Consider the following 12,206-nt stretch of genomic DNA (forward strand, 5'->3'; position numbering starts at 1 on the left):
TGCAATTGTTATTATTTCAACTTAGCACTGTTTCACTGAATCTAAGTTGATGGAAAACTAATCTCATATTATCTTGGAATCTGAAGAATGAAAAACTATTTTGCAATGCCTGGTTTGTTTTTTTTAAAGCATCCTGTTCCTCACACTTTTTGAGCATGCAGAGCAACAATCAGTTAGCACTATTCAAAACAGTAGAGAAGGGACTGAACTATTGAATTCTTACTTATACTGATGAATGTTTACTCTCATGACTACTTTATTTCAGTGGAAACCTTTCTATTGACTTCAGTTGTCTTTGAAACAGAATTGTGTAGCTTAGAGAATACCCTGTCATCCTGATTAATAATTAAATGAATCCATAAGGTACTTTTCACTGACAGTTCTTTATTTGGCGGTCAAGAGGCATCAATAATGAAAACTCCTCTGTAGTCCTGGTGAACCTGACAGCAGCAGATGTTGAAGATTAGTTGTAAGAAAAGAAAAAAAATATATAAATATAACATAGGGTGGTTTACATATGAACTATATGTAGGTCTACTAGTGATGAGGAGAATTACCTCTCCCTAACCTTCATTTCTCCCAGCTGTCACCAGAGGAAGCAATAGCAAACAATCCTCATCAATGAGGGTGATGGCAGCATATGTCACCACTGACAATAGCAATTTCTGGCTGTACACCACAGTTAAGAAACTCTGACTTTCTGGTAACATACTAAACAGAAGTCAACTAACTTCAGAACATCCCCAGAAGAGGAAACAGAACTACCTAAAATAGGAGGTGTTCACCAATTCCACACTAGGATCCAAAAAGTGACAGAACCATCTCAATAAGTCAATCACAGTCATCAAGAAAGATTCAATAGCTACATGCATTTCTGAATAATGGGAGAGAGGAAATACTTAACTTACAAACTCCTCAGAGCTAAACAAATTCCATAATTCTAGGTAGATTTTACTACTAAAAGACAAAAATATACATATTATTTCATATTTTTTAGATTAGTGCAGAAACTAAACAAAATATACAGGCCAGTATATTCCCTCCCTAGTCCAGTTTCAAGAATTTGTTCGTGCAAGACTGTACCTTGATCTACACAAACCATCTAAGAAATGTTCCAGGCTTCCTCACCAACAGCTAGGGTGCAAATTGTAATAGTTGCTACTTTTGGAGCTGCATAAGGTTGTCTTTATATCATTCTTTAAACTGTTAATTTTTCTTTAATTAATGTAGTGTGTCTAGGACGGCAGTGATTTTCCACAGCAGCTCTTGCAGTGCTGTGCTTACTGTTGGTATCAATATTATGACTACTGCTTGCACAGCATCAGGGCTGTCCCTCCAGCATTCCTTCCCCCACCTTCACCAATAGCTGTGGGTGGGCATGATCTTGGGAGGGACCACAGCCAGAACAGCTGACCCAGGCTGACCAAGGAGATATTCCATACCATATGACATCAGCTCAGTAATATAAACTGGGGGAGAGGAGCAGGAAGGGGGGGGGAGCAAGATTCATTTTTTGGCCTTCCAAAAGCAACCATTACATGTACCGCAGCCCTGCTTCTCAGGAGGTGGCTGGACATCGCTGCTGATGGGAAGCAAAGAGTAACAGCTTTATTTGCTTTTGCTTTGCTTCCTGCGCGTGCGGCTTTGCTGTTTCTTTATTAAACTACTTTTATCTCAACCCACGAGACTCCCATCTTATTTTCTCCCCTTCCCTGGCTTGCTGAGGAGGTGGAGAATAGAGCGGTGTGGTGGGCACCTGGCATCCAGACAGGGTCAAACTACCACAATTAAAAATCTTTGTTTCTTTTAACATGGCTAAAACAGAAGATGAAAAGGGGCAAATGGAAGGGAAAAGTTGGTTAAATGCACATGAACAGAAAGACTGATCACAGATAAGTTACTGCACCAAGATGGATTAAAGTGAAAGAAAAAGATTGAAATCTATGCTTCTCCTCTTCAATCTTCCATCTGTCTTCAAGACTATATTCCTGTAACTCTAGATCCTCCTTTTGTGATCACTGCAAATCCATGATTCTCCCAAAAGTCCTCTACCTTGCTTCTAAAACCATTCCTATGTGCAATCTGCCTTCTAACTAAAATATCCTAAAGCCAAAGTAAAATTTTTGAAACAAGTCTGTCAAAGGTTAAAATTACCATTCAATCCAGACCTCCATTTTATGACAGTTTTGACTTTACAATGAATCCCTTCTGCCGTGACTATGACTAAGCCTTCTGTACACAAGGCAAGGCAAGGCTAGCATGGCACTGACAACACCTAGCACACCTTCTGTTATTTGGTGCAGATCAAGTAACCTTTGAAAAGATTAGAGAGTATTCTAAACTCCCTCAGCATTCTCCTTGACTATCACTATCTTATCATAGAACCATAGAATCAATTAAGTTGGAAAAGACCTTTAAGATCATCAAGTCCAATAGTTAACTCAGTGCTGCCACGGCCACTACATGTCCTCAAAACCACATTTACACAGCTTTTAAATCCCTTCAGAGATGGTGACTCAACCACTGCCCTGGGCAGCCTGTTCCAAGTTCCTTGCTTGTTAAACTCACTCTCAACCATACTATAAAAATGTATGGCCAAAATCACTCAGTTTGCAAGGTGACTAAAATACAGCTGTAACTTTAGTCCTTCTTCTCATTGCTCCAGATATGTCATCCTCGTATAGTCCCAACCACCACATCCCCTCTCCCTGTTCCATTCCCTTTGTCCTACAATGATATCATAAGCTTTCACCCTGCTCCTCAAGCTTGCAAAAATCCTTCAAATTCCAAACTCAACATCCTCAAGAGTAATTTGATTCAAAGAAGGTAGATTTGTGCAGAACTATGTAAGCATAAATAAGAATTCCATTTAAGGTTTCATGAATTCTTGAAAAAAACCCACAGCTCCTCCCAGTCTAATCCCATTTCCAACATATCCCCCATGGAATGATTATTCCATAAGTGCCCACTTCGGAGTTTGTCATATTTTTCTCTATAGCATCTAATGTTAGATACTAACAGGGTGCAAGAGTGTAATTTAGATCACAAGCTGGTTGGGGTAGAAGCCTAACTATAAACCAGGCAGTAATAACATGCTCTAAACATGCACTTCTTCCTAAATGAAATCTTACAAGAACAATCTGCATTCCCTTTGTGGAATGGCAGCATTTGGGGCACAAAAATTAAAGGTACTAATGGTGAGGAAAAAGAAAAGGAAAATAAAAGAGAAAAAAAGAAAAGAGAAAGGGAGATCTGGAGTAATGACAACATGTTTGTGGTTAGGATGCATACACTGGGTTCTATCTAAAACAAAGAATTAATCCTTGAAACAGAGTAATACCCAAGAACTACAAGTCCTGCCTAAACAAATAAATACACAAGCCTTCTTCCATGCCTTCATTTTCTAAGAGTTTCTAAATAAGTACTGTTACTCAAGTAATTACCTTTCAAAGCTTGGTAAACAGGATGAAAACATGGGTCAAAGTAGCCCCATGAAATCTTTTATTTTCTAGCTCTATTACAAAAGCACCATCAGCACAAACCACACTTACTGGGTAAAATTTCAACAGTGAATACAGACGAGGAGACTTCACCAAAAGACAGACAGAAACGCAATGCGCTATGACTAACTTTCAACAGATCTTATGGAGGAGTCAAATATCCTCCATATGTGCAGTATCATCTATACTTACGCCTGGCATTAGACCTCAACTTTGAGATGAAAATAAATCCCAACAAGGCCACACAGAATTATCATCCATTTCTTTAAATTTCCAAAAGAAAAAGCTAAACTGTGATGTTTTGCCACTCATTTTGATTTGCATCTCTATCTGTTAGGAAAAAACAATCTGTAATGACCACTCGGTCAAAAACACATCTGTTTGCTGCATACACTCCACATCAGATTACCAAACAAAGATTTGAACGCTCTTAAACAGAAGGTGCTCACCTATTCCCAATACTACACAACCATTTCTCTGTCACGCTGCTTTCCCTGCTGAATTTCTATGACTTTTCCTGGTTCACCCAAGCCGCCCCACCACTGCGGCACAGCAATGAATTGCAAGAAGACATCTGATATCTGTGCTATCACATGCTGGGATACTGCCAGAGAACCACAATATGCCAAAAGGATTTCATAGAGGAAAGACAGAATTATAAAAGACTAGCTAAAGATCTCCTCTCAAACTGGGTTTTAATACTTCTTTCTGAAAACATGCAGCCTCCTAAAGTTTCCAGAAACCTTAGTAATTACTAAAACTGGAATAGCCCAAATAAAACAAAGAAGTATCTTTCAGTTCATTTACAGTGTGCTTCTGACAACACTCTAGAGACAGTTTCTCTTCTCCTTGGGCTGCATATTTTATACTGAATGGTACGCCAAATATAAGGTATTCTATACTAAGAGTTTTCTATTCACACTTTAAGAACAGAAAAACAGAGCTGCAAAGCCATTAGATTTGAGAGCAGTGATGATAAAATAATACTTAGATCATTATATTTAAATAGCTGACTAAATTTCAGGCTGGAAATACCCTGTAACACACATGCTGAATGATCCTTTAAGTCTGAAACAAAAGCAGAAATCAATACATGGCTTCTTTTCATTTTTGCTCAGCAATTTACCTTTAAGAGATCATTTTCATGCAAGTCTAATGAACAGTCACATTAAGAAAGCGTACATGATGTAACTGTTTCCTACTAGCATATTACATAAATTACAATAATGCCACCCCTTGCCTTCCTCCCCATAAAAAAAAGACCTCCTAATGAACATTTTGCCAAAACTCTACAGGAGTTTGTTTGTGAAAGAATACAGAAGAAAAGAAGGGGGGGGGGGGGGGGGAAAGAAAGGGGGATATAAATCAACTGAGCACACAGCCTGAGAAAATAATTATACCAGAATTCAATAACATTCCCATGAGAAAAAAAAAAAAAAAAAGACTATTTTGCCCTAAAAGCATCCAGATTTAATGCTTAAAGAATATTATGTTTTACTTTGCACAAAACAGATACAACATAAAAAGAGGAGGGCCTCAAAACAGTTTACAATGACGATCTGCAAGTGAGGCAAGCAATTAAAAACTACAGACACTCAAACTCCAAGTATATGATCAAAAGACGGGACATTTACAATAAAGTAATAAAGGAAGTATACATCAAATACTTCAAAAAATAAATGTATAATAGTCATTATTGAAATTAATGACTATCATGGATGCCGCTCATCACATTAGCACCGAGAAAAGTGTGTTTTTGTCTCCTACCTCCATTTATCTTACAAGTAGATGGTTGAAATATTTGCACTGAATCCTGAGCTGCTGGGTTTTTCTGTAGCAAGTGTATTTTATTGTGCAGGAACAACCAACACAACATACCAACATCACTATGACATACAAAAAACACAAAGACCCCTCCATGTAAGCTCCATGTGTTTACTTTGATACATTGTTGTCGCTGAGAATCTTAAAATATTTGTTTCAGTTTTGCAATAGGAGTATTAACCCATTACTGCTTTATTTCTTCAGATGAAGAGGAAAAAAAAGTTGTCTCCAGTTATTATGCCAAATAATGCTACACTGGAAAACGCTGAAGTTAAACAATAAAACTATACTTACTTAGGACCATTTTTCAATTATATAATGAATCTGGTTACAGTATGAACTAATGATTCACTGGTAAATGTCTAGTATCTAGCATCTAGAATTAAGTACATGACTGAAACAGTTTTCTTAGAAAAATACAAAACACGAAACAGATTAACTGGCTCATGTTTTTAAAGCATAGGGTGTTTCCTTGTTTCAGGTGGTGGTTTGGTTTTGGTATTTTTTTTATCAACCTGCTACAAAGTAACCTCACCGGAGACAGGGACAGATACCCTCTCATTTTGTCCAAATCAAAAAAACAAAATAAGATTTTTCTTTTCTTTTCTTTTACAGTTTATATCAAGTTTGCCAAAGCCATCAGTTACATAACACTTACTTTGACTTATGACCTATTTGCTCACTGCTCATACAAAAATCATCATATATGATGGCCTGAACATCCATCATGCACTAGGAATATAGTGTTTTTTAAAAGTGGGGTTTTTTTCTTTTTTTTTTTAAATTTAGAACTAAAAGCAACTGGGAGGAACACCTAAAATTAACATTACACAGGTATGCTTTGAAATCATGCAAAATTAAAATGGCACTCTTTTCAGAAATTGTGTATACACAGTACTTCAAAATATTTAAGAAAAAATAATTTTGCCTTATTTACCATCACTCCAGAATTCACACCAAGAAATTAAAGTGCCTAAAAAATGGGGGGGCGGGGGGAAGACGACTGCACAGAACAAAACAGAAAATCACCACTTTTGCTACAGCTAACCATACAAAGTCGTAATTTGACAAGAATCTATGTGCGTGTCCGTGGAGGCAGATGTGTGTGTGTATAGGTATACCCACCGAGAGAAGAAATGCCCAGATGACTGGCCCAGGTCAGACCTGAGATGGGCTTTTGTGCTTCTTGTTTCTCTCACCCTCCACCCTATTTTCTTTTTCTTTAATAAATGCTCGAGGATCATCTACCGAGCGAGTCACTTGAACCTCGATATCCTCGTCTGAATTCGGGCACAGGGTTTTGGGGTGTTTTTTTGACTAAAAGTCCCTCTCCCGGGTGACAGTGGCGCCCTAAGTCCCCCCGCTGCCAAGTTTCTCGCCCCAGTCCCGGTGGCGGTTCCCCTCCTCCGGCACCCCCTCCCCAGGTCGCCGCACACAGCTCCGGCCCCACTGTCACAGTTTGCCCTTTAATACAAAGAAGTTAAAGGCCAGACGTACTCACCCCCGGCGAATTGGTTTTGCGCGACATAGCCCAGCCCCGCGGAACCTCTCACAAATGCCCTCTGGAAAATGGAGGGGCTGGCATCGGTGCCCGCCCGTACGATCCGGAGGAAAGAGAAGTTATTTACATGTCACGGCCCGAGCCCAGCGCCGTGCGGAGACACCGACTGCTCAGCACTCCCGGCGATCAGCCATATTCCTCTCGCAGACCCGCCGCTCGCTCCCTCGCTCCGTCGCTCGCTCGGTCGGGACGCTCCCTAGGCCACTGCCCCGGGGCCTCGGCGCGGCCGGGCGGGCGCGGCGCGGGCGGCTCTAAAGGGCCCCCATGGCGGCGCCGCCGGGGGAGCGATCCGCTACAGCCCCGATCGCCTCGGAACTTCGGCTCCGGGATCCTCCCCGAACCAGGCTGGAGCCGGCGGCGGAGAGGGCGGAGGGGGGAGGGGAGCGGAGGGGAAGGGGAGGGGAGGGGAAAGGGAGGAGGGGAAAAAAAAAAAAAAAAGAAAAAAAAGAGCCGAGCTAGAGAAAGTAGATCCGACGCAGCCGGGCGCCGCCAATGTGCGGACCGGAGTGCGGCGGCGGGAGCCGGGGCCGCGCGCGGCTGCGCTAGCGAGGCGGAGTGGCGGCGGCCGGCGGCGCAGCGCCCCCGCCGGAGGCTCCCGCCGCCCGCGCCCCCGCCCCGCACCCCCGGCGCGGAGGGGCCGCCGCGGAGCTGGCACTGGCGCCGCCGCGGGCGAGGCGGCGCGGAGCGGCCCGAGAGCCGGCACGGCCCGGCCCGACAGAGCCACGGCGGAGAGTCCGGCAGCTCCAGGAGGGTGCCCCCGCAAACCCCTGTCCTCGCAGCACCTCCCGAGCAAGGCGGGTGGCAGCTCTCTCCGGTTCCCTTTGCCTTCCCCGCCCCCCGTTCTCCCCGCGCCTGCACTTTCCCATTTAACAAAGCAGCGCAGCTGAAAAGTTACAAAACGTTTCCAACGGTGCCGGCCGCGTCCCTGGCGGAACCCGCCTGTGCTGTGCGGAGCTACTCTGGGGAAAAGAACGTTTCAGCCTTGAAGATTAAGGTGTGACTTCGGGGACTGGCCTTTTTTTTCCCCATTTATTCTATTTTATTTCCTCCTTTTTAACATGTTTTCAGGCTGCTCGACACTTCTCCAAAACCAATCTCGCATGGGAGAGCTAAGAAAGCCAGAGCTTGACAAATGCCCATCTACAAACGGCTCTTTCCTAATCCTTCAAATTGTCCCTGCCAATTTTCTTTTTCTTCTACAGGAAGAAAAACAAGTCAAGAAACCATTACGCCACTATCATTGCACTTGTATTGATAGATCCGTGCAAAGTGATCGGTCGACCAAGTTCAGTAGTAACGCAACCACCTTTGTTCAACTTCCCCTCGCTCAAGAGCCCTGAAACAGCTGTTGTGTAATGCTTCACTTCTGTCAAGCTTTTGTTCAGTTCTCTTAAAATGTAAGTATCAGACATCTGCAAGACACAGGTTGACACGTTGAGAACAATATTCTGACTTATCTGCCAAACAAAAACAAGACCATGCAGCATTACGTCTATTTTCTCAGTCATCTAAATTAATTTTGTTTTACCAGAAAATAGCTGCAAGTGGACAGACTTAACCTCGGGCACCTTCTGCTGCAGACAAGCAAACAAGTTCAGTATTTGCCTTATCACTACTGGTTAGAACCATTCTTAAGAAATGCGCCCAAGAACTCAAAACGACCATTTCAACTCTAAGACTGACCAGAGCAAACCCAGCCCTCACACTGATTCACGTAGCATCTACCCAGGGAGAGGGAGGGGACTATCTAAGCTGCCTATCGTTATATTCTCAATCGAAACACAGTAGCCCAGCCTACAGGAAAGTTTTTATCAAACCAATCCTCCAGAGATTAAGATAAAATTTTAAAAAGAAAGCACTCACAGAAAAAATCTCCATGTGTTTACTCTGAAACAAGTAACTATTGTCTAAGAGCCATTGTGCCACGCTAGTACAGGTACGGACACATAAATATATCTACCTACAAAGAGCTATCAAGCTATGGCTTATCAGCGCATCTCTGGTAACCACACATGGTAGCACACTTAGTCTGCTGCAATGAAAGTTAACTATGTTAGTCTAAACCTTAGCAAAGATGATAAATGTCATTATTTTGCAGTAAGGGCTAGTTATTTTGGTCCATCCAAAAATGGCACATGACTAAACCACTACCAAGATATTAATTAATTTTAGCACTCGTAGCCCTTCAGGTTTAACCTCGACAAATCCCTCTTAGACACTCATCTTCATATAGTTTAAACATTTTTCTAACCAATCTTTCTGAGATTAACTAAAATAAGCCCTTCTTAAACCAAAGAAGATACTAAACCATGGACAGAAGCTGTCTATTTCCCAAACTGTATTAAATGAAATTAGTTTCTGTGTTTCTGTGTCACAAGTCAAGCAAGGGTAGAGCACAGGTTTTCTGTATGTAGCTGTCACATTTGTATGTAGCTGTCTATTTCTATGGGTTTCCACCGCAGCACTGGAGCAGTACTGTCTGAGATTATACTCTCCTGCAGCGTAACTGACACAACACCAAGTTGTTTGTGCTGCTATACTTTCAACCTTTAGATATTTCTAAACACATTACACGCCATTAAAAAAAAACTGCATGGTTTAACATAGCAGGTAATGGGTCATCTGACAAGTTTAAGTATGTTAGCACAAACTAGACAAGTTGCAATTAAATAACAGCTGGTTAAAATAATAAATTATTCTCGGTAGTTTTCCCTACTGTTCATGTAACCCAAGACACAAGCTAACAGGTATGAAGCCATATTGGCTGTCCTTGTTCTTCCCCAGAGCTTTGAATGTGGAGCTGCATTTTCTCTCACGTGTGACACGAGATTTAGTTCTTTTACTGTAAAAGCACAGGAATTGCCATGAAAGTCTTTGTAAGGACAAAACTGTAATTTTACTACAGCAGAATCAGACATGGTCCAATACCAGTCATGTTCACTAATGACCACTCTGCCACATAAACTGCACTTAAATTGCCTTCAGTAAGATTATACAATGAGCCAAAGAACAACTCAGGCTAGGATTTCACTTTCAGCAGCAAAAACTGAAGCTGATACCACCCCAAACCTCTTATTCCCAGCCCTTGAACTGCACCCGTTTAGCTCTACGTTGGATCACATGAACCTGAGGCACAGACTCATCCTTGCCACAGGGTAACCCAGCAAGAAGCAGTGGGGCTGGACAGTGAAAATAGGTAATGCAGTTTTGTCTGCCTTAATTCCCTGCCCCAATTCACACATTCCACAAATGTGTGGCACCACGATGGCAAGGCGGAAATTGTTTAAGCCAAGGATTCTGCCAAGAAAATGTACATGGGAAAAAATGGGATCAGTCATCTCTCCCAAGACAGACTTTTTTTTTGGTAAGCAACAGAAGTGATAGATTTAATGATTAAGATAAAAACTTATGTCTATACATATGGCGGACTGTTTTCTTCCAGACTCAAACTGATTAACTCAAGGATACAACTCTCGAGTTAATCAAGACACATTTAGTGAAGCATGCCTTATCTGTTTAAGGATAGGCCCTATTTACAATTTTTTACTTTTGGAGAACATTGCTTCACAGCAACTAAGAAAAATTCAGACATAGATATTTCCAATATATTCTGATCTAAATTTCACATGAAATACATATACAAGTAAGAGCCACAGGCTTCACAACAGAAGTATTACTTGGTTACTATAGCTAAGTCATACATTTGATTTGGTACTTCACTGATTTTAAAATGTACAATGATGTGTATTAAAAAGCACAAAAATACGTTTGTTTTTTTAAAAACATTTGTTTCTTAACTTCTGCTGACCTGATCTTCATTAGATTTCTAATATTGTAATAGAATCATAATAATAATAAGTTACCTAAAAAAGGAAAAGCAGAAAAGGAAACTCAAATATTTCTCCTCAGTCTGGCAATTCTACTGAAATGTAAAGGCAATTCACCTTCTAGCACTCTTTAATACTTCCATGCTAACACATCAGCCTGAACCACTCTCTTCTGTGAATATACACTTTCTCTGTGAATTCCACTTTTCATGCCAAAGCATAGATTAAACAGAAGCAGTCTGCTTTCTTTTTTTTTTTTTTTTATTATTGTATTTGAAGGGGTTTGGAAGTTTAGCTTCTAACCTGTATTAAGACAGTATCTGGAGATAGACTCTGTTTCTAAAAGTAAAAAACAAAAACAAAGAAAATGGTTACAGACTGTTTCCAGATTTTTTTTTCCAAACCATTTATTTTTTTCTCTTTCCTGTGCTCTCCCTTCTTGTAAGCATGAACCAGATCATATCTGGAACCCAAGATCAGTCATCAACACATCAATAAATACATTTTTTGCATTAACTACATACCCATGTTAACATACTACTGTAAAGGCTTTAAATCAAATCTGTATCTAAGATGTTATATTTAGCAAGCATGCTGTTACAAATAAAACTTTAACATTGATGCAAGTTAGGTCATTGAAATAGCTTTCAACATAGAAAGTATCAAATTCTGTCTGTTCTTATGGCTTTGATAGACAAGTTTTGGCAAAACCTGGAAAGGCTCTTTCCATGCTTCAGCCAAAGGTTACTATTCCTGTGATGGAGGTGGCAGAAAAGGATATTCCAATGCCAAGCCTACCATCACACTTAATTCACTGATGAATGCAAATTTGAGGTAGGAACCCCCAGATCACAAGCTGGAGTGTTCCTTTCTGCCTGTGTGGCTGATACTCTCCCACAAAGCATCAGGACAGATGTCTCAAGGTAGCTTGAGCTTGCAAAGAGTCACTAGATCTTTGCATTCTATTACTAAACAACAATGATATTAATGGAGAAGCATAGCCTGTGTCAGGTTAGAAAGCATTTCTGAAAAGAAATATTTGAAACTAAAAATTACAAGTTTTCAAATCTCACATTACTTCTGGAAATCTCAGATTTCCTTACTCACTTCTTCACCTTCCCAACACAGTATTTTACCTGGTACTGAAGTAACATGGCATATGGTGCTTTCTTATGGAAACACTGTCCAAGAGACAAGAGTGTCATGACCTGTGTCCATTTTTACGCTACTGTTGGTATGGGTAAGCTCTGCTATGTAACTGCAATGACAACAAAGTACTGCTTACCAGAAACGGAAATAAAGGGGTGAGCAAATTAATTCAGAAAGGACTCAAAACCAATGTGGACAAGCTGACCATGGGTTGAAACGATGATGCAAGAAAATAAGAGGTAGAAAACAGGCAATACCTAAACATTTACAGGTCATCAGAAAATGACTCATTGCTAATGACACGCATTGTTAGCTGCTAGCACAGACAGGACCAAACTGTTTTCA

General features: G+C 40.9%; 1 protein-coding gene across 13 annotated transcripts in view; it reads right to left on the minus strand.

Moving 5' to 3' along the window:
- Positions 1 to 12,206, minus strand: part of KMT2C (lysine methyltransferase 2C) — a 208,107-nt gene that overhangs the window by 181,701 nt on the left and 14,200 nt on the right. Inside the window, exon 1 of one of the 13 annotated variants that reach the window (XM_061996237.1) lies at positions 6,953 to 7,242. The exons of 11 other annotated variants lie outside the window; for them this stretch is intronic. In XM_061996237.1, the coding sequence (XP_061852221.1) occupies positions 6,953 to 6,954 (2 nt within the window). In that variant the 5' untranslated portion in view covers positions 6,955 to 7,242. Of the gene's footprint in view, positions 1 to 6,825; positions 7,243 to 12,206 lie in introns of those variants that run through there. One more of the 13 variants, XM_061996238.1, reaches the window with a different exon arrangement.

The sequence above is a fragment of the Colius striatus genome, chromosome 5 (genome assembly GCF_028858725.1).
Source record: "Colius striatus isolate bColStr4 chromosome 5, bColStr4.1.hap1, whole genome shotgun sequence".
Classification (NCBI taxonomy): Eukaryota; Metazoa; Chordata; class Aves; order Coliiformes; family Coliidae; genus Colius; species Colius striatus.